This window comes from Meriones unguiculatus, chromosome 3 (assembly GCF_030254825.1).
Source record: "Meriones unguiculatus strain TT.TT164.6M chromosome 3, Bangor_MerUng_6.1, whole genome shotgun sequence".
In the NCBI taxonomy this organism is placed as follows: domain Eukaryota; kingdom Metazoa; phylum Chordata; class Mammalia; order Rodentia; family Muridae; genus Meriones; species Meriones unguiculatus.
This window is the reverse complement of record NC_083351.1, coordinates 159,851,802-159,873,903: the sequence shown is the minus strand read 5'-3', so window position 1 is coordinate 159,873,903 and position 22,102 is coordinate 159,851,802. Positions and strand designations below refer to the sequence as shown.

Genomic DNA, 22,102 nt, shown 5'->3' with positions numbered 1-22,102 from the left:
GCCATATAGCCCCAGCTGTCCTGGAGTGTGCTGTGTAGATCAGGATGGCATTAAACTCAGGAACCTACCTGAGCCTGCTTCTGCCTCCCAAACTCTGGGATTAAAAGCATACTCACCATGCCTGGTTTATAATTTGTGTTAAAATGGCACCAGTAGTGTTTTTTAGACACAAAATTAAGAAATTAAGCACTTCATGGTTTATAATACATGTTATATTCAGTGAAATATAATAGTCATGGAAAAATTTGACAGAGTATTTGATACCTCCAAAATGTTATTGGCAAATATATTTAAGTGTTGTGACAAGAATTAATTTTCATCTTCTCATTATTTATCTGTAACAAACACATTACTTCTTGTGTTGGGGGAGGAAGAAAACATTCCATGTGATTTTTGTTTTATGGATTGATCACTTGTCTAGTTTGAGCTAGCAGCATTGATTAACAGGTCCCAGCGGCTTTATTTAGTACAGGTGGACTGTGCATTAGAATCTAGTGTCAGAGATAAAACCAGGACACATTTTAATGACAAGAGCACCAAGTTTTCCAAAGGAAACGGCCCAGAATATTTTCATCAATACAGAAGACACATGTGGGATGCTGCAGAATCCAGAAGCTGTACCAGTACTTCTCCATGGTTGTTGTTAGTTTTTTTTTTTTTTTTTTTTACCACTTTACACAAGGCTTTCCTCAGAGGGCAAGTTCAATGCTCATTGATCAATTAACTGAATGCAATATCATAAGAATTTAAAAAATATTTGGTATAAATGATGATAAATAATCCAGTTATAGAGTCACACACTTCTATGTCATTTCCTTCCTTTTTCATAGCAACTTTAATTTGGGGTTGAGCTGGGAAGACATCTCTTTAAGTCTAGATGTGTGGGTAGAAGGGGATTTCCTCTGTGGTAAGAGTTAGTTAAAATATGCGTGATGTTGATCATGACATAGGAGAGGAAATGTGGCAGGTGCTCAGAGACATGCAATTTATCTCCAAGATATTTAGTAACCCTGGTGTAACAAGTTCAAGTGGGTAGTGCTACCTGACAATTAGCAGTCAGTCTTAACTGAAGGAATAAACAGATCAATTTTACACTTACGCTGGCATCGGGTTCAACACATCCACATAACCTTGTACTGGCCCCTGCTCCTTCTCCTTCTCCTCCGCAGGCATAGCTGGCAGCTGGTCTGTGTCGAGCCTTCTTTTCTTTTCTCTCTCTAAGACTTCATGCAGTCTGATCACTTGTCCAGGTAGAAGTGACACATGTTGAGGAACTGACAGCTGAAAGCAATAAAAACAATGGGCAAACTAAAAGCACAGCTAAGCAGCATGCTGGCTTTAGCAGAGAGGAGCTTGTTGGCCCCAGGGAGTGGTGGCTAATTGTCAGAGATGAATGGATAGAACAATGACTAGAAGATTCCCGTCTAAGGTGGGCATTACAGAACTGCCCCTGTATCAACCAGAACCTGCACAAGGTTTAGGAACTCCTGGAGATACCTCATTCTTACACAAGTTAACTTGGAAAAGCTCCGCCTTATCATGACAACATGGGTTTGAGATGGACACAGGACCAGCAGGTTTACACTGTATGTCCTTTCATATTTTAACATTTTTATATTTCTCTGCATGTTTTTTTTTAATTTTTACTTTCTCTAGAAATGTGTTTTAAATTTAGTTATCCACGTACACTCTTGTGGATTGTATTCACACGTCAAATTTAGTTGGGAACAACCTATGCTTTGTGGAAAAGTATGATGAAACACTTTTCTAATTGTGGCATTAGCTAGCTGGTCAGTATTTGGGGTCAGCCATGTCCAATTTATAATTTGACCACCAGAAGAGGAGGCATAGTCATCAGGTGATATACAAAAAATCCATGAGAATTTAAATCTTCACTTTCACTTTAGTGTCTGTGTGTGTTGTATGCATGTGTGGGAGCATGAGCTAGTTCATAAATACATATGAGGCCAGAGGTCAACATCAGATGTCTTTTTGACTGTATGCCATATCATTTTTTTCGAGACAGTTTGAATAGATTGGCTGACTAGCAAACCCTGAGACCCACCTGCATTTTCTTCCTGAGCACTAGAATTACAAATGCTGGCTTTTCTGTGGGTTCTGGGAACTCCAACTTAGGTTCTTGTGGTTGCACAGAAGGAAGTTTACCCAGTAAAGTCTTCTTTCCAGTCTCATGCTTAGTTACTATTTCAAAATTCATGTTGTGGTTTATACTCATGTGTATCTGCACACACACAATTTAGATAATTTGCCAATAGGGATACACAACCAAAAAAATTCATAACAGATAACCAAAGCAAAATAGATAAAGCAATGAGGAAGAACTAATAAAACAATTACCCGTTACTTTATTTGACTATTTCTCTTTAGTTACTTCTCATGAATTATCAGTCGTTATGTGTATCTCAATCATTCTATAAATGATATAAAAAATACAACAAGACAAAGTATTGCTACTTGCATTTTGTAACAACCGCAAATCAACCACAAAAGAAGTTATGATCAAAAAGATGAAAGCCCTGAGCACTACAGCTAGTGAGTTGTGAAGTTAAGACTCTGAATCAGGTTCTTGTGGTTCCAGAATGAGGTCTCCACTCTATCAACTGCAGTCTGTGTTTCTTGTGCTTTCGTAGAAACTAGTCTAAAAAATATTATGTTAGTGGATTTTGTTGTTACTATGTTTTTCTAGACGTGTGTTTTTGATTGAGTTTGCCAAATATGTCCTACTGAATTATTTTTATACCCCAGTCTGACTCCTCATTATGCTCTCATGGAGCAATAGTCAGAAAAGTGGGATGTTTTCTCAAATGACTTATTCACATATAGTGATTTTATGTCACTCCCCAAACATTTATAGAGCAGAAAAATCATAAAATGTCTTCTCTTAAAAATTCATATATCATATAATATACCAGTGTTTGAACCATAAATTACTGCTTTCTTATTTTTTGTTTTATTTTGTTGTTTGTTTGTTTGACACAGGCTTGTTTTTTTGTTTTGTTTTTTTATGTAAGCCTTGGCTGTCCTGGAAAGTGCTCTGTAGATTGGGCTGGGCCTCGACCTCACAGAGATCTGCCTGCCTCTGCCTCCAGAGTGCTGGCTTTAAAGTCGTGTGCCACCACTGCCCAGAACTGCTTTTCTATTTTTAATCAAGAAAAAATCTGAACAAAATGCTCCAAACTTCGCGTATTATTAGTTTATCAAGAAGAGGCACTGAATCTCTTGGGATGGTTTTAGTGTTTATGCCAAGTCACATACTCTCAGGCTACTTACAGACACCCAATGGCACCCTGTCTGTAACAGAGGAGGAAAGCTCAATTCTTCTAACAGTCTCTTCTCTAACCCCATGAATAAGCATGTCTTTCACATGCTTCAGGCTTCAGAGGCATACTCTATATGGCGTTTAAACTTCCACCTATTTTTCCTCTAAGAGGTTGATATAATGAACCAGCTCCCAATGTCTTGGTTATTTCATATGACCCCAAAGTCTTTATTCAGAAACATCACTTTGGTAGAAACAGACATTTGAGCCTAACCTGGAAATGTTTCATTTGCTCTAAGAGTTTTAATGAACATAGTGCTTTAAGAAAGGCTGGTTATCAAAGCATTGTTTTGAAGACAGTTGCTGCTGTGGCTTTATTCAAATTAACGGTACTGTATCATGCTGCAGAGATTCATAATAAGCAATGGGTCTTATTATTTGCCTCTGATAAGATGATGCCATTGAGCAGATAAACATCCTTTTGTTTTAAGACTCAAGTAACAAGCGCATAAAGGTGATTTTTCATTTTGATGGTTTCTCTCTTTCATATTGCCTATTTCGTTCACAAACCAGTGCAGCACAGCATTTTATAAATTTAAAAGAAAAATGTTGGATGTTGTTCTAGAATAAACGACATAAACTATAAATGTCAGCATATCCAAAGACCCTCCATGTCAACAAGGTAAGATGGTAGGGCTTTGAGAGGTGGCTTAGCCATGAAGCCCAAGGCTAAGAGCCAAAAAGATAAGATGGCAAAAGCAGTTCTCCCTCACCCCCTGCTCACCAGTATCCCTTCAGAACAGTTAGCACAAGGTGAAATGGGCTGCGTGTTCAGTGACTTTAGCATTCTCAAGCCAAGTGATAACAGTATGAGTTTTAGAAACAAAATTGTGGATTTCTGTCTGCCTTTTCTGGTCTTTACATCCTCAGCCACTTTAACTTATGTGGCTGTAGTAGCTGTTAGCAACTATTTCACAAGCACATAAATAAACAGACAGTAATGATCTTCTGCTGTGCGTGGTGACTCTCAGTGATAATCTCATCATTTGGGAGGTTGAGACAGGAGGATTGTAAGTTTAAGGCTACCATGGGCTATCAAGATCTTGTCTCAACAAAGGAAACAGTTGCCCTCCTTACCTCTGTTACTGTAAGAATGAAGCCCCTCCATTCTTCCCCACTTTCTGTGTTTTCTGTCTAAAAATTAAAAACAAAGATAAAGCAGAAAATACATAATTAATGAATGACTCATACTAACTTTAAATAACAAGATTTTTACGTGATTATTTTCTGACAAAATAGATGCACCATCAAAAGCTAGCATGATTACGGGTAAGGGAGAATGGCTCTTTGGGTAAAGCATTTGCCACGTGAATCATTAAGGCCAGAGTTTGGGCCTCTAGAACTAAGTACAATGCCAAGTGCACGTGGCAGCTCAGATGTGAGGTGAAGGCAGAGGCTCTCTTGAGCATGTGGGCTAGCTAGACTTGCCAAATTGGGAAGTCATGCATCTGTGTGAGAGGTGTTGCCTCTATGTATAAGATGGAGAGTGAATAAGAAATATTCCTGCTGTCAGTTTCTGGCCACCAGACACATGAGCACACACATGCAACACATGTACACCAGTGCACATCCAAACAGCCATGCATACATGCACATATTGCACACACACATACTACAAAAACGAGAAAAGACATAGCAAGGTGGCAAAAAAAATGCATATTTCTCCGGGTCTGATGCTCTTTGGGTGGATGACACCTAAATGAACATCGGTACAAAGTCCCAATTTATTTCTAATATCAGAGATCAGACCTCCACTCTTGCCTGATGCGTCTAAAACAAAAAGGGGGAACTGTAGAGAGCTGCGTAATGCCGCGCCTTAAAGATGGAGCTGGTTTCTGCCTTCCACCTTCCCGATGGTGAGTGCTCTCTGTCACAAACAACTCCATATGTGGCTAAGACTGAGGATCTGGCTTGCTTCCATGTATGTGGACCTATCTGCATTGCCTACGTGGCACGCTGGGGTTGGCTACCCAGAGGCTATTTAAGCTGTGGGCTGGCTTTCCCCAGGGTCCAATGATTGTTCAAGGTTCCTGAATAAACTGCATTGAAAAAAAAAAAAAAAAAAAGAAAGATGCTTCTCATGCTCAGTAAAAAAAAAAAAAAACAAACAAACCAGAAACTTTGTTAAATAAGATCATTTGAAAAATTAAAGCTGCAAGGAGAAATAGTTTTACTTTTTGCTTAGGATTGACATATATCTATCATGAAATATTTCAGTCACATTTTCTTTTATAGGTAAACAGAAATATAAATCACTGAGGGGTGAGATTACTCAGTGAATAAAGCACTTGTCACACAGGTGTAAAGACCTAAATTCAAGCCCTCAGAAGTCACAGAAAGTCAGGCACAGTGAGAAACATAATCCCAGTGTGCCTATGGCAAGATAGGAGGGAGGTAGAGACAGGAGAATCTCCACACGCTATTTCCAGCTACCTTGGCATTCTCAGAATCAAACAACAAAGTGACCTTGTCACAAACAAGTAGAAAATGAGGACCCAAGAGTGTTCTTTAACCTCCACTCTCTGTACAACACATGCACTGTGGCACACATGCACACGCGCCACTCCCTCACAAAGACCAAAGGCATGCATATACATTTTTGAAAACAAAACTGAAATATATACCTTTAAATTATTTGTCTTTTAAATGAATACAATTGTACACATTTTGCTTAACTTAAAAAAAAGGAATGTTAGTGAACTTATTTCTACTTATGGCTACTTAATGATTACTCTCTCCCTTGGCTTGAAATTTGGGGAAATGACAATTTTAAAAAAAATCCAATTTTTAGCTTCAAATATGACTACTTTGACTGCTCATAATAGTAATTCCAGCCAATTTCTGGTGAGCACTTATAATGCTAGCTACTGTTCTAAGCACTCCACAGTTATTGCCTGCTTAAGCATTTCAAATAACTATTCTAGGTGACTACTGTTTGTTAGGTTTCTGCACTGAGGTCCTGCATGGTCCTCCCTAGAAATAAAAATGGAGTCATTGGTGCTGATGTTCCTTCCATATCACTAAACCAAAACCAAATGCTATCTTGCCTTCCTGAGAAATAAGTAAAGAAACATAACAACGACATTTCCCATACAGACCAATTTCAATTTGTTCCCTCTGTTTCCAAAAAAAAGTAACCTGAAGTAATCTAATAACCAATGAGTTATTTTTCTGTTATTTGTCTTCCTATTTCTGCCTACTCTGGAAACTTTTGAAATGAGCAACTAACTTTATGAATGGTTTTAAATTTGCGCTAGCTTTCCTTGTCTGTGGAAGCATTTTCTTCTTTTTGGCTGATTAGAATATCTTACCCTATAGAATAAAACACACTTGGTTCTTTAGTAGACTATAAAACAAATTAAGATCTTTATATGAAGTTGTGATTTTGTTCTTTGACAGTCTTCAAGGTAACTCAGCAAGAGGTGTTTTTAATTATCATTTTATATATCAGTTCAATTAAAAGATATATATTGTATATTATTAAGTGTAGATGTTTGGAAGAAAACAAAAATCCTTGTTCTCAAGAAGTTTGAAATCTAGCAAGGAAGCATAAATAGTTAACATAATAGTATATCCAATTTTGTTGGAAAGAACAAATAGGAAAAATAAAATATGGAACAGAGTAAGACAAACTGATAATGTGATGAAAGGGCAGGTGTCTTAGTTACCGTTCTATTATGTGAAGAGACACTATGAACAAGGCGAAAGAGAGCATTTAACTGGAGACCGTTGCAGGTTTAGAGGGTTAGTCTATGATCATTATGACTGGAAACAGACAGGCATGGCACAAGAGCAGTAGCTGAGAGCTTTACATCTTATCCACAGGCAGCAGGCAGAGGGAGAGAGAAAGACACTGGGCTTGGCCTTGGTGTGGGCTTTTGAAAGTTCAAAGCGCACCCTCAGTGACACACCTTCTCCAGCAAGGCCACGCCTCCTCATCCTTCTAATCCTTCTCATTTCACCAACTGGAGACCAGGCATTGAAACATAAGAACCCGTGGGGTCATTCTCATTCAGACCATAACTGCAGGCTAGGTGGACCAGGTTAAAATTTTTATAAAGTGTTCCAGGTGAGCCACAGAGTGTGGCTTATGTTTGAGCAAAGACTTACTTGTAATTCATGAAACAAATGGGCAAAGAGTTGAGTAACTTGTCTATAATACACAGCTCATGCATAAAGTAGTAAATTTCAATATCAGCATCTGACTCCTATGCCTACCACCCTAACCCCTATATCCCAGAGTTTTGCAGGGATCTTGCTTAAATGCAGACTCAAACTAAACACTACAGCTCTCAACATCAACCAGCAGCTTCCTTGGAACTTCTCCAATATTTATCAATTTCAAGTTGTTCTCTGTGTTACGACTTTCTGTGTTGGGTAATTTTTGTTAGCTCATTGTGTTAATTCAAGGACAACCGTAAAAAATAAAAAACACCAGGTGGGACCCTTGTCTTTGTCAGAATAGAAGTCTAAGGTTTCATTGTGCTTATACACTAAACAAGTGAACGTGTCCTTCTAAAATGTAACTCAGAACACTGTAGTCCTTGGCAAAGGGAAGAAAATATTAGCGAAGTGTTAAGACTGGGCCCCTCTTGTAATTCTTCATTCCAACCATTGATGTTAAAAGGTATAAGCTTTATTCTCTATATATTGCTGCTTCTCCTCACTCACCTTTAGTTGTACTTCCTCTTTAGGTAAAACAAGAGTGAATTTTGCACAATTCTTTTCAGTTGAATTTTGGTCAGTAAGGCATACAAGGTCTATTATGTCTAACTTGCTAACATACTGTAAAGATAAAAAAAATATTGTTAAATTACTTCCTAGGCAAGATACATTTGTTCTAGCACTATAATAAAGGCAAAATTCAAATTCTAGAAAAATAATAGTTTTTAAACCTATTTGTACTTTGCATAACTACCTGGTTGCTACAATACACGAGAGTATATAAACATTCATTTTGTAGTGGTGTGCTGTATTTGACCCAGACAAATTTGCAAAGGCCATATTAAATTTTTGAGAATTTTGCAGTTAACATAGGCATTATTAAAATGTAATTATATTAACATAGCAGCTAACTGAGATATATTAAAATAAAGCTAGAACACAGTCAAAATTAAAATTTCATTCTTTTCTAATTTTCCTGCAGTCTAGACAGTATGTCTATGCCACCAACAGTATTTGCATCATTGTTCTATATGACGTAAGTACTATGTGACAGTGCAGCTGTGTATTTCTCCACACTCTGTGCTCAGTACAGTTCACACTGGTAGGTTGATGCAGTCATAGTAGAAGTGCCCACACTAAAGAAACTGGTAAACCATTTACAAATGTGTGTATGATTTATTGGTTTGTTACTTGTCCCAGAGGCGGCCCTTCTAATAATAAATACTCTAGGTATGTCTGGACTAGGCTCAATGAGTTTTGCTGCAACAAACAGTGTTGACATACCAATTACAGAAAAAGAAGTCTTGTCTTCTGTGTTTAATTGTAGGTTGTACAGAGCCTTAAAGGTCATCCGTCTAACCCAGCTGTTAGAATCTGCTCTCCATGATGCCTGCAGCCTACAGTTGAACATCTGTAATAACACTGAGCTCACACTAGAGCTGAAACAGGCCTACTAAATGCTCCTTGTATTGAGCCATGGTTTTTCTCTAGATACTTCCTATCCACTGGTCCTGAACTCTTTTCTCTGGAATAACATTAAACACATCCAGCGACCTTTCCAGGTGACTTCCTCTTAACCACTTATGTAAGTAAAGACAGCTTTAAATTGTTCCCTGCTATAGACCATACAAATGCCTCAAGTTCTCGGCTGGTTTATCCAAGTGTTTCTCCTGAGACTTTCACCCGGAAAACTTCCCCAATTGTTTTTCATCTTCTTTTAACAAAACTGGTAGCTGTACAACTTCATAGACTCTTGCTGTGACCTCTTTGTGCCATAGTGCCTAAAAAGACAGGCTCATAAACCACTCCTGGGTTATACCTTCTTTTACTAGCTATATAATCCTGTACAATTTCTTTTGTATTTCTGTATATGTATGAAAACTTTTTAAGGTAAAATGTGAACTCAGTCCTCCACTAACACATTATGTTGGCCAGTTCCGGCACATTTGGAAAAGTCACAAGGCTTAGCACATCTAGGATACAATGGAGATCACCTTCATGATGATGGTATCAACCCTTCCAGGTAACAATTTCTTAATCCTTAAACTTGACAGTTTTCATTTACAAATAGGGATTAAGTAGTTATTATTCCCACCAAGTGAGAGAAAGACCACTACCACAATTTTTGAGCCAAATTTCAAGCAAGCTTTATTAAATACTGTCCAGGACCATGAATACTGAACAGATCCATACCAGGATTCCCAGAGTATGGTGCAGAATTACTTCAGTCAGAGGCTTATAAAGGCAAAACTCACAAGGCCCCACACTTCCTGCCTTTGTCTAATCAGAGTGAAGCATATATTCTGACACACCTCCTGCCTGCCTGTGGTCAAGTGCTTCCTGTGCAGTTGGGGCAACCAAGCTTGTTAGCAGAAGTGAAAACACACAGCCTGTTATCTTTCCGTGAACAACAGCACAGTAATTTAAACTTAAAACACAACCTAGGATGTCCAGTGGCTCAGAGCCTCCTGAGGCTGGGAGGGTATAGGATGAGCTGACTTGGGGCTTTTTTTTTTGACCTGGGGCTTTTTAATGTCACGACCGAGAGACCTCTCTTCACAAACCTGCCGTTCTCGACTGCATCATAATCCAGGAATTAACCATTACATAGTGCCCAGTTGTGTTCGTTCTTGCAATCTCAGAGCTCAGGCGACTGAGGCTGAAAGGTCATGAAGTAGGATGAAAACCTACATAAAAGGCCTTGATCAAAAACTCAACGTTGCAATGAAAACCAGGATGCAAATTTACAGAGTTTGTGTGAGAATTAAATAATATATATGTATGTATGTAAACAATGTGAATGCTTACTGTGTGCAGTCTCTGACTGAAGTCTTTCATGTCCTGTCTCATTTGCTAATTTGTATAGCCTTATGAGATAGACTATGGATTTTATCCTAAATATAGAGATCTGAAAAATGGGAGTACTGGAGATTTTCTGTGCACCCCTTTGTTATTTATTCCTTCAGATTCAATTGTGTTCTTTGAACACACAACACTGCACCAGGAGAGGGATGTGTATGACATCAGTTTATCTCACCCTTTGACTTCCTGTTGAGTTGGACCACTGGAAACCTTCAGCAGGAAGTCCGAGTGAGGATGGTGCTCAGTATGCTGTATAGTTTCTCCTTCAATCAAATGTCATGTTCCTCTTAAGTACCAGCTCTCCCACTCTTTCCCCTCATGACTCATAGACGAATATGACACTATTATTAGCCTCGGAGCTAAGTTTGTGACTTCTCTATATTCTGCCCACTGCTTTGAATATTTATAAGGACTTTATTAAACATTCTTCAAACTGCGCAATTTGAGATGTCATCTGTTTTCTACCACGTCCCTTTTCATGCAGTGAGTCACAGAGGGGTTAGGCAATTAACTCAAGATCACAGTTAACAATGGCCAGGCCAGTACTAAAAGTAGTAGGCACTCTCTCTGGGCATGCTGTGCTCCCACTCAGTGGCTGTACTGCTCCTGAACTGTTACAGGTGAACTTGGTCTTCTCCTGAATGAGGATTAAGCATCTTCCCTACGGTCCTCTTTGTTGTTTAGCTTCTTTAGGACTATAGATTTCAGTATGCATATCCTACATTAGAGGGCTAATATCTACTTATAACTGAGTATATACCAGATGTGTCTTTCTGCTTCTGGGTTACCTCACTCAGGATGACCTTTTCTAGTTCCAACCATTTGCATATAAATTTCATGATTTCCTTGTTTTTAATTGATTAGTATTCCATTGTGTAAATCTACCACAATTTCTGTATCCATTCTTCAGTTTTTGATCTTAACTATTCTGATGGATGTGAGGTGAAATCTCAGGGTCGTTTTGATTTGCATTTCCCAAATGACTAAGGATGTTGAGTATTTCTTTAAGTGTTTCTCTGCCATTCGATATTCCTCTGTTGAGAATTCTCTGGTTAGCTCTGTACCCCAATTGGATTACTTGGATGGAAGAAGAGGGAGATAGAAAGACTTGGAGGGAACAGAAGCTTCACAAGGAGAACAACAGAGCCAAAAAACCTGGGCCCAGGGGGTCCTGCAGAGACTGATACTCCAGTCAAGGACCATGTATGAAGAGGACCTAGACCCCCTGTTCAAATGAAGCACATAGGTTGCTCGGTTTCCAAGAGGGTTCCCTAATAAGGGTTCAGGGGCTGTCTCTGACATAAACTCACTAGCTGACTCTTTGATTACCATCCCCTAGGAGTTGCAGCCTTGCCACTCCACAGAGGAAGATGATGCAGCCAGCCTTGATCAGACCTGATAGGCTAGGGTCAGATAGAAGTAGAAGGAGGTTCTCCCCTATCAGGGGACTAGGGAAAGGGCATAGGAGGAAAAGAGGGAGGATGGGTAGGACTGGGAGGAGAGGAGGGAGGGGGCTGCAATGGGGATACAAAGTGAATAAATTGTAATAAATAAATTGATTAATTAAAAAAACAAACATACAAAAACATGTGAACTTGGTCACTGTGAATCACACAAGGTTTAGGCCACGGTCTTAGATTTCTTGACATCACTGGAAAGTTTCAGTATACCACAAACAGCTTAGTCTTTAAAGAACTAATTAAAGAGTCACTTCATCATTGTTCTCATATTATAGGTCTTAGAGGGTATGCCTTTGTCTAGGGAAATTAAATTGTGACATCGTATGTTATGATGCTATGGGAATTATCTATTCCTTTCAGATTACAGTTGTATTCCATAACATAGTTGCATTCCATAATTGCAAGAAACAAAGCTATCATTTTGCATTAAGCAGAATTATCTAAATTTCTACTTTTAAATTAAGTGTTTATTATCTAGGTCAGGAATTTAAAAACAAGAATTAAAACTTTCTGAGTGGTCACCCCTGATCCTGTCATAATTGAAAGCCCCCTCACTTTTCCATTTTTAACACCCTCATTTTGGGGTGATAGAAAAAAAAGAATAATATACGCCGATGGTATATTGGAAAGTGAACATGTCAGACTACTTACGATTGTACTTTTTTTGTCGGTATAAAAGAAAAGTGTGGTTCCTCTCAACTCTGTCCAATAGTGTTTGTACTCCTGTGGTGGAAAAAAATCACAAACACCATTTCATAAGTGTACGTTCAACACTTTTATTTTCTGTTTTGTAGTTGTGTAATATAAAGTTATTCTTTATCCCACACATTTTTGCCTAAATTTAAAAATTATGTATTTGATGTGTGTTTGTGTGTTCTCCCAAGAGCACCACCTGTGTACAATAACCAAGCAAACCAGAAGAGTTGAATCCCTGGGAACCGGAGTTAGAGGAGGTTGTGACCTGCCTGACATGGGTGCTGTGTACTGATCCCATCTCCTCTGGGAGAGCAGGAAGAGCTCTTAACCACGGAGCCATTTTACACACACACAAACCTTTTCTTCCTTTTTTTTTTTTTTAACTTTACTCTTCTTTCTTTTTTTTTTTTTTAATTAAATTTGGAGACAAGATCTTACTAAATATCTCTGGTTGGCCTGAAACTTGTTGTGTAGACCATTCAGGGCTTGAACTCACAGAGATCATCCTCCCTCAGCCTCCCATATGCTGGGAGTAAAGGTCAATGCCAAAACACCAGACTATTCACTGAATTTTCCCTAAATTTTTAAAAATTTCCATACGTGTTATCATTATATGGCATCCTTTTACAAGGTTCACTCACATTTTAATGGTTTCACTTTGCAGTTAATTCTTTTCTAAAAGAAGAGATATATTTATTTTATTCTATGTGTGTGAGTATTTTCCTGCACCACATGGCTTTATCAGCACCACATGTGTGCCTGGTGTCCCTAAAGGCCAGAAGTGAGCATTGAATCCCCGGAAGTGGTGTTACAGACAGTTGTGAGACACTGTAGGGATGCTGGGAATTGAACCCGTGACTACGGAGAAGCAGCCAGTGTTCTTAACCACTGATTCATTTCTTTAGCTCTTCACTTAATTCTTGATTAAATCCTTTTAAAACTTGTTTTAGTACAATGTTTGACTTATGCTTAGCTCGACTGTTTCTGAAACACTTCTCATTAATTTAAAACTATTTACTCAATTTTAGTGGAAGCTCACATGAGCCAGCAGGACACTTAAAAGGCCATATAGGACATGGATATATCTGTTCTTTAGGGCAGATAAAAGGACTGAGTAAATATATAGAGTTAAAGAACTTAGAAGAGGACTTTTAGTTTGAGTTTGTGAAACAGTATTTATCACTCATAGACTCTGGGGACATATAAATTGATGATAAAAAGGATTTAATACATTTATAGTTGAAGTTTGAAGACCAAATTTCATTCATTAGGTAAATATTTAATTATTAATAGATTCACATTACCATGAGTTCTTTACAAATAATGTTTTAAATTTAAAAATTGTTTAATAACCTAGTTAGACTCTCATTTCAGTTGGCTTAAGCTTCATTTATTTTTTATTTTTCTTTCTTTTTTTCTTTTTCTTTCTTCGTAAAAGGGTCTCACTATGTAGCTCTGACCCTCCTGGAGTTCACTACGTAAAACAGGCTGGAGGCTAGCTTTGAACTCACAGAGGTCCACCTTCCTTTGCATCCGGAGTGGTGGGATTAAAGGTGTGCACCACTACACCCTGCCCAGGCTTCATTCACAGACTTTCAAAAAACATTATGGAAAATAGGTTGGAGAGATGTACAGTGATTAAGAATGCTTACTGCCTGGATGGTGGTGATGGCTGATTTGGTGGTGCTCACCTTTAATCCCAGCACTCTGGAGGCAGAAGCAGGTGAATCTCTGAATTTGACACCAGCCAGGTCTACAGAGCAATTTTTGGACAGCCAGGATCACACAGAGAAACCCTGTCTTGAAAAAACGAAATAGAAAGAGAGAAAGAGAGAGAGAGAGAGAGAGAGAGGAAAAGAAAAGAAGAAAGAGGATGCTTCCTATTCTTCCAGAAGATGATTCAGTTCCCAGCATCCATGTTGGACATACCCTCACACAGAAAACACAATATACATAAGTAAAATTAAATATTTTAAAAATTTATTCATTTATTCATTTTTATTATTAAATAATTCAATTTACATCCTGGTCATAGCTCTTTCCTTTCTCTCCTCTCAGTTCCACCCTCCCTCCTGCATCCCCTCCCCTATTCTGAGGAATAGGGGAGCCTACTACCAAGACACCACAGCTCATCTATTCACAATAAGGACTGAGTTCTCCCCTGTGTCCTGGTAGGGAAGTCTCATCAGGGGAAAGTGATCAAAAAGCAAGCAACATAGTCTTTATCAGATATATCCTCCACTCCCTTAACTAGTGAGCTAACATGAAGCCTAGGATGTCCATTGGACTCATCTTCTTGGAATCTGTGATTTGTAGTATGTTTATCCTGTACTATATGACTAAAATCCACTTATAAGTGAGTATATACCATGTGTGTTTTTCTGGGTCTGGGTTACCTCACTCAGGATGACCTTTTCTAGTTCCATCTATTTGCCTGCAAATTTCATGATTTCTTTGTTTTTAATGGCTGAGTAGTATTCCATTGTGTAAATGTACCAGAGTTTCTTTATCCATTTTTTGGTTGAGGGACATCTAGATTGTTTCCAGTTTCTGGTTATTACGAATGAAGCTGCTATGAATATGGTTGAGCAAATGTCCTTGTTGTATGATAGAGCATGTTTTGTGTGTATGCCCAGGAGTGGTATAGCTGGTCTTAGGTATGGCTATTCACAGTTTTCTGAGAAAGCGCCAGACTGATTTCCAGAAATGCTGTACAAGTTTGCACTCCCACCAGCAATGGAAGAGTGTTCTCCTTTTTCCACATCTTCGACACTATGAGCTGTCACTTGAGTTTTTGACATTGGCCATTCTGATTGGTGTAAGATGGAATCTCAGAGTTGTTTTGATTTACATTTCCCTGATGACTAAGGATGTTGAGCATTTTTTTGTGTGTTTCTCTGCATAATAAAGGCTATATACAGCAAGCTGATAGCCAATATTAAAGTCAATGGACAGAAACTTAGAGCAATCCCACTGCTATCAAGGACAAGGCAAGGCTGCCCACTCCATCTCTCTTCAACATAGTACTAGAAGTTCTAACTAGAGCAGTAAGACAACTAAAGGAGATCAAAGGGATAGCAATCAGAAAGGAAGTTAAAGTATCACTATTCACAGATGATATGATAGTACACATAAGCGACCCCAAAAGTTCCACCAGAGAACACCTGCAGCTGATAAACTCCTTCAGAAAAGTGGTTGGACACAAGATTAATTTAAAAAAAAAAAGTAGCCCTCCTGTATAAAATTCAATCTTAAGAGAAAAACATTTTAATTTTTTTTCTAGAAGAGAGAATGAAGCCCAATGTGTTTATTTTTAAATTGTGTGTGTGTATGTGCGTGTGAGGAGTGTATACCTAATGATTTTATATTCACTGTGTGTGTGCAGGAGCCCACAGAGGTCAGAAGATGATCTGATCTCCTGGATCTGGAGTTTAAGGTGGATGTGAGCCACCATGTGTGTGCTAGGAACTGATCCCAAGTCTTCTGCAAGAGTAGTAAATGCTGTTAACCACTGAGTAATCTCTCCAGCCTTAACAAGCATATAAATTTGTGCCTTTATTATATCTATGTAAGCATTTCCATGACCTAGTCAAAATTCCAAAGGTGTAAAGATAGATTCACCTTAATGTGGGAAAAAAAGATAAAAGTTATACTTCAGTGGTGTGTGCATATGGTCAAGTTTAAATGAAATGATAACATTGCTGCTGTAATCACTCCAAACACAGAGGTGGAACTTGGGAAGAGGTATCCTTGCCCATAATAAATGGTCTTTTCACTCCAGTCAACCCATAACTGAGAGCTGACTGCAACATGTAATAGGCCTGTGGGATCAGTCAAAAGATCTTTCCTAAAGGGCAGTTACAAAACTGAGCAAAGAGTTTCCTGAAATCTGAATGCCCCATGTGTGTCAATGACTGTTGCACCTTAGAGTCAAATAGATTAGTTAAGAAGAAACAAACCTTAGTTTTGACCCCATCAGAAATGTCTTCTGCTCATAGAGGAAAACAAATTTCTTGTCACTACAAAAGCCTTTTTCCTGGCCTTCCTGCCACTTTCTTAACACTCTCCCACTTAGTCTCCATGAACAAATCATGCCAGAATGACTGATCTCTGAATTGAGTAGGGTGTCAAACAGGTGAGGTTGGCAGACAGGTTGCTTAGCTCACTCCTTCCGGTCCTCCATCAGCCTTGTCTGCTAGGAGAGAGTGGGTGTTCTGCTTTATTTCCTACCAGGTAGCAAAGGGCCTCTAAGAAGTGTAGGCTTGGGCCTTTCAAGCTGAGTCAGTGTGGAGGTACTTCAGTATAGGATGAAGCATTAGCAGCTTAGGCCCACTGTCAAACTCACACACTGGTAGGCTTTATAAGTAATAGATGAAAGTAATGGATCCCCAGTTAGGTAATTCCTGAGCCTTTAAAACTAGGGAGAAGAAAAATGCGAGTGGAGTATCATAAACATTCAAAGTTGGGAGAAGAGAGACAGATGCTGCTCATGGAAATTCTTCATACAGTGATGATCTGAACTGGCAGAAATAAGAGTCCTGGACAGTGAGGTATTAAACAGAAACTGAGATAAAAATTAATGAAGATGAGACATGAAGACAAAAGCAATATCTGGGATAAGGAGGTCTCGCATAAGCTGATGACTTATGCTGGGCAGGTTTATTAAGAAGTACAGCATCTTAAATACTGCTTGCAGGGTGAAGGCAGTCAGAGTCGGCAGAAAGCTAAGTCAGACAATGTTGGCAAAGAGAACCCGGGATACCTCTGACACAGATGCTTAGGACTGATAACCAAAACCAAGGGGGAGGAGTCAAGTCCACAGAAGCCTCACGTTGACTCTTATGAGGCACCTGCTTCAGCTCTAAACCAATCCAAGTCCACTCCTGGACAAGGACACAGAACTAAAGTTCCCTTTGTTCTTTAATCAGGGTCATGTAGCCAGTCTTGGGTCATTTTGGCTTCCCATATAGTGACTTGCTTAGTGTGACCCATCGCTTTGGAATATTTTAAAAATCATCAAAGAATAATTATCATTGTATATACTCTGTGACTAGTGGTAGGAGACAGAGAACTGAAGTAGAGAATCCAGATGATTGCAGTTGCTACATAGACCTGTTGAACATCCAGTGTGATTATGATGCAAATAAGGACATAGGAGCTGGAACATAAGCAAGGGTCAACAAGTGTTCGCCACTTGAACAACTAATCACAGTATTGGCAGATACTCTTACAGTTTTCATTATCCATGAAATTTTTTTTTAAATGTGTGTGTGTGTGTGTGTGTGTGTGTGCATAGCCACTTTAATTCCAGCATTCTGGAGGCAGAGACAGGTGGGGATCTCTGAGTTTGAGGTCTGCATGGTATACCTAGTGAGTTATGGGATAGCCAGGGCTACACAGAGAAACTGTTTAAAAAAACCCAAACCAACTATGCATACATACATTTATGCATACATAATACACACATAATATATGTATGTGTGTTTTTTCTGTATGTGTGTCTGGTGCTCACAGAAGCCAACAGGGCATCAGATCTACCTGGAACTAGAGTTACAGATAGTGAGAAGCTACCATGTGGGTGCTGGAAATAGAATTTGGATCTGTTAGAAGCACACCCAGTGCTATCGCGCCAGCCCCTGTATGCATTTTTTTTGACGCTTTTTAAAAAAATGTAGCGATTTATGTTTTCCTTTGAGAGAGTTGGTGATGATGTCTAAAGATGTCTAAAATAAGTATATTCCAATGGGACTATGGAAGAGAAGGACCAGTTATTTTAAGGGACAGAATAATGAAATCTGTTGTCATTCCTGTACAAAATCACTTCTAAATGTTTTCTTTTTATCTATTTCAAAACATTTCTTTCTCTTTTTTCTTTAGTGTTTGTGTGTGTGTGTGTGTGTGTGTACTCGCATGCACATAGACCATGGGGTTCATCTTGAGGTCAGAGGGCAACTTGCTGGATGGAATACATTCTCTTCATTCTACCATGTGGGTTTCTGGGATCCAAGTCATATCAGCAGCCTTGATGGCAAGCGCCCTTTTCCACTGAGCCGTATCTCTGGTTCATAACTTATTTTCTTACATTGGAAGATGTTTTAAGAACATCAGTGAGAAATTTTACTTTAGATGTAGCTAATAGGTACTGGCCCTGGATCAGGCAGGAGTAAAACTGTAAAAAAAACCTGATGGTCCTGAATGCATTGTTGAAAGAGACTGACCAATCACAGATTTGACCTGCAATGAATTTATAAAAACATGCAGTTATATCTAGGACCTGGCTTCTTGAGGAAAAAAAAAATTGCTCAGATGGCCAGACACAAAAGAATGATATTAATTGGGTAGATTTCACCAGGACTGTAAACAGAAGTGAAAAGTGAGTACTATAGTGTGATAGATACAATTAAGGAGAAATATTAAATAGAGTAAGAACCAAATAGGAAGGCACTGACTTGAGTACACAGTCTCTTGGAGGAAAACTAAGGATAGACATAGCAGTAAGACCCATGGACTTCAGCCACAGCCACGAACCCAAAGACAGAGGTGGCTTCTGCTTACTATATAGAGGGATCAAAGTCAGAATCCTGAATTAGTTTCTAATAAGACCACATGGATCCCAGTATAGCTTGACTAATACTATACAACTGATATCTAGGTATGTATTTTTATTTGTATAGATGTTAAAGTATTTTAAAAATATTGGTAGCCATGTTTCTGAATGGAGTGCGTTTAGCACATTGTTTCTTGTTTTTTAATTTGTATTAAATCACTGAAGTAAGATTTCTAATTTATTCCTTGCTTCATAGCCGTATGTGACTTTTTAGTTAGAATTTAAGGTCATTGTTTCATTATGTTCAAGATGATGAAAGTCTGCTAAGTTCACTGTTGAGTTCATATGATGAAATGTCTACATAAAGGGCATCTGTAACATCTGGAAGCTACAGTCAGATGGAATTAGAACTTGAGTTTGAGAGGCAACATTTTGTCACATGCTTCACAATAAAATCCATCTAGACTTTTCACTCAATGAGTATTTTCTTTTTCTTTTTTTTTTTTTTCTGTGTAGCCTTGGATGTCACTTTGTAGACCAGGCTGGCCTCAAACTCACAAAGTTCCACCTGCCTATGTCTTGAGAGTGCTGGGATTAAAGATGTGCACCACCACTACTGGACTCGATGAGGAATTTTGAACAAAACCTTCATGAGCCATAAATATTCACCTGTGAAACGCACAACTTTCTACTGAGAGGAGTTGTTTTTAACAACCAGAGTGAAAAGACATTGAGACCCTCACATCATATCACCCACCTCAACAAAATATATTCACTATCAATATATTTGTTCACCACAAATCCACTTAGTTATGCCAAAGAGCAATCATCCTTTTTACAAAGGCCGAAACAGATTACATCTAAAGGAATTGTACATATTAAAAAGTTTGACCTATCTCTTGTCTCCAAGGTACTTTTTCTCATTAATGTAACTAGAGAAGATGGGTTATAATGCAATCCTTTGTAACTAGGAATACTGAAATTTCCACTTAAGTTTCTCCTTATCCTTCTCCCCCAACAAAATGTTTCCGTTTTTTTTTCTGACAAGGACATTTGGGTAGCCTAGGATGTTTTATGATTGTTGTCCAAAATGAGGTGTATATACCCAAATGTGCAAGGGAGTCCACTGGGAAACTTAGAGCATAACTGTTTATCTTAATTTATTTCATTTTATTCCTTTTGCATATATTCAATAATTTACATAAAATATTAGTACAGAGGTACATATGTTTATATTCTCAGAGTGGATATCTATGCTCAAGACGTTTTCCTTAAACAGGCATACTCTTTTAAAAATGTGGAGTTTTCAGGTATTGAGATCTGTGTTTCAGGACACAACTGAGGTAACACTAAAAGCCTCATAAATGTGAGGACATTCAGAGAAGTAGTATACATTATACTGATCACATCATCATGTTCAGGGTAAGAGGACAGAATTCACTTTTTAAAGCTGTAAGCTGGACACACCACAGAGGGAGAGAACAATTGTCATTGTTCAAACTTTCTTGTATTTAAAGTTTCAGGAAGGTTTGCTTTTTTCCAAATTTTTAAAAATGTGATGCATTTTATATTTGATTGTGTTTTAATTATTTTTTTAGAGGATTGTAAATAATATATTTTATTCAAACAAGCAAGATCCTGAATTACTATAAAGTAAGCATCAATTATACATACAGTTTAATATTTTATCATAACATTTACATTAGGATGGCATTGATCTGGGCTCTAGAGAATTCATTCTCATAGTCTGTTGGACAGTGGGGACCTTCCCACCTTCTCAGAGCCTTTGAAGGGTCATGCTGAGATGCTTTTTCTTTTCAAATCTTGAGAAAACGAGGATCTCTAAAAGATCAGAAAAATACATCTTCTTACTCAATCTAAAATCCTAACTCTGTAGTTCAAGTAAATGTTCTCATATCTTTCCCCTGAAAGATACTTTTCATGGATTCTTGGCCTGAAATTCAGGGTCCTTCTCGAATTGTATTAAAATCAGCATATGTTGGTGCATTTCCCTGGCAGTATAGTACTGTAATTTCTTTTTAAGTGTTCTGTTAAAAAAAAAAAAACCCAAAAACTTGCAACAAGACCCTCTATACTTGTAATAGCTTTATTGAACATGTTACTCTTAAACCACATTTTCTCTAGCTTTATCTGCTGACTTTCTCAGTAGGGACTCATCATTCTGCATAGCCTCTCAATGCCTTTTAATCAATCAGAGCCACAGCTGTCTTGGCAGTAGCTTTCTCAGCTCACCCTGCTTCCAAACGCTCCCTGGCATTTGGTGCCGGTCATATGGAAACCCCACTTATTTCCCTTAGCAATTTTCTCGCCACTTCTGTATTTAAGTCTTGAGCCCCGTGACAATCCTTTGAGCAGTCTTACTTACAGACCTCTGTTCTAGCATGTTCTATAGACTGCAACCCGAGTTTAGAATATTAGCAAACATATGTATAAATCAGAAGAAGATGAATCTGAAGTGTAGAGCTGGCACCACCATACACGTTGACAGTGTGGTCAGCCTCTGGTTCCTCTTCTGCATGACACACAAGAGAAAAGAACTTGCTAATAACCTTAAGTGGGTAAACAAATCGGTTTTTTTTCATATACGTTTCATAATTATTTATATTTTCATGCTTGATTGAACTCAGAGCCTGAAGCCTCTTAGAGAAGTAAGTGCTGTATGCCCAATCCTGGTAAGAAATGCTGGATGGATATAGTTTATTTTGTTTTAAAGCATGCTTTCGAAGAAAAACCAGAGTAGGAGTTAGATAAAAAGTCATAACTACTACTACTACTACTAAGTAAGCCTCTTTTCATGTTTGTTGTGTACAAAGTATACAATAAATGTTGCTTGAAAAAAATCAATTGATACAGCACTGTGCTTACTTATTCCAGGCATAATAAAGAATACAACATAAATAACAATATATTATGCTGGATGCAAGTAGTATTATTTTGCTCCTTAAACAAACAAACAAACAAACAAAAAACAGTTGAATAAACTGAATCCAGGGGAGATAGAGTAATTTTCAT

At 38.2% G+C, this 22,102-nt stretch overlaps 1 protein-coding gene across 1 annotated transcript in view; it reads right to left on the bottom strand.

Moving 5' to 3' along the window:
• The window catches only part of Stap1 (signal transducing adaptor family member 1), a 35,765-nt gene that overhangs the window by 12,228 nt on the left and 1,435 nt on the right, over window positions 1-22,102 (bottom strand). Inside the window, exons 2-5 of the mRNA XM_021626898.2 lie at window positions 12,478-12,549; window positions 8,012-8,125; window positions 4,418-4,474; window positions 1,100-1,281 (exon numbers count right to left, since the gene is read on the bottom strand). Of these exons, the coding sequence (XP_021482573.1) occupies window positions 1,100-1,281; window positions 4,418-4,474; window positions 8,012-8,125; window positions 12,478-12,549 (425 nt within the window). The remainder of the gene's footprint in view (window positions 1-1,099; window positions 1,282-4,417; window positions 4,475-8,011; window positions 8,126-12,477; window positions 12,550-22,102) is intronic.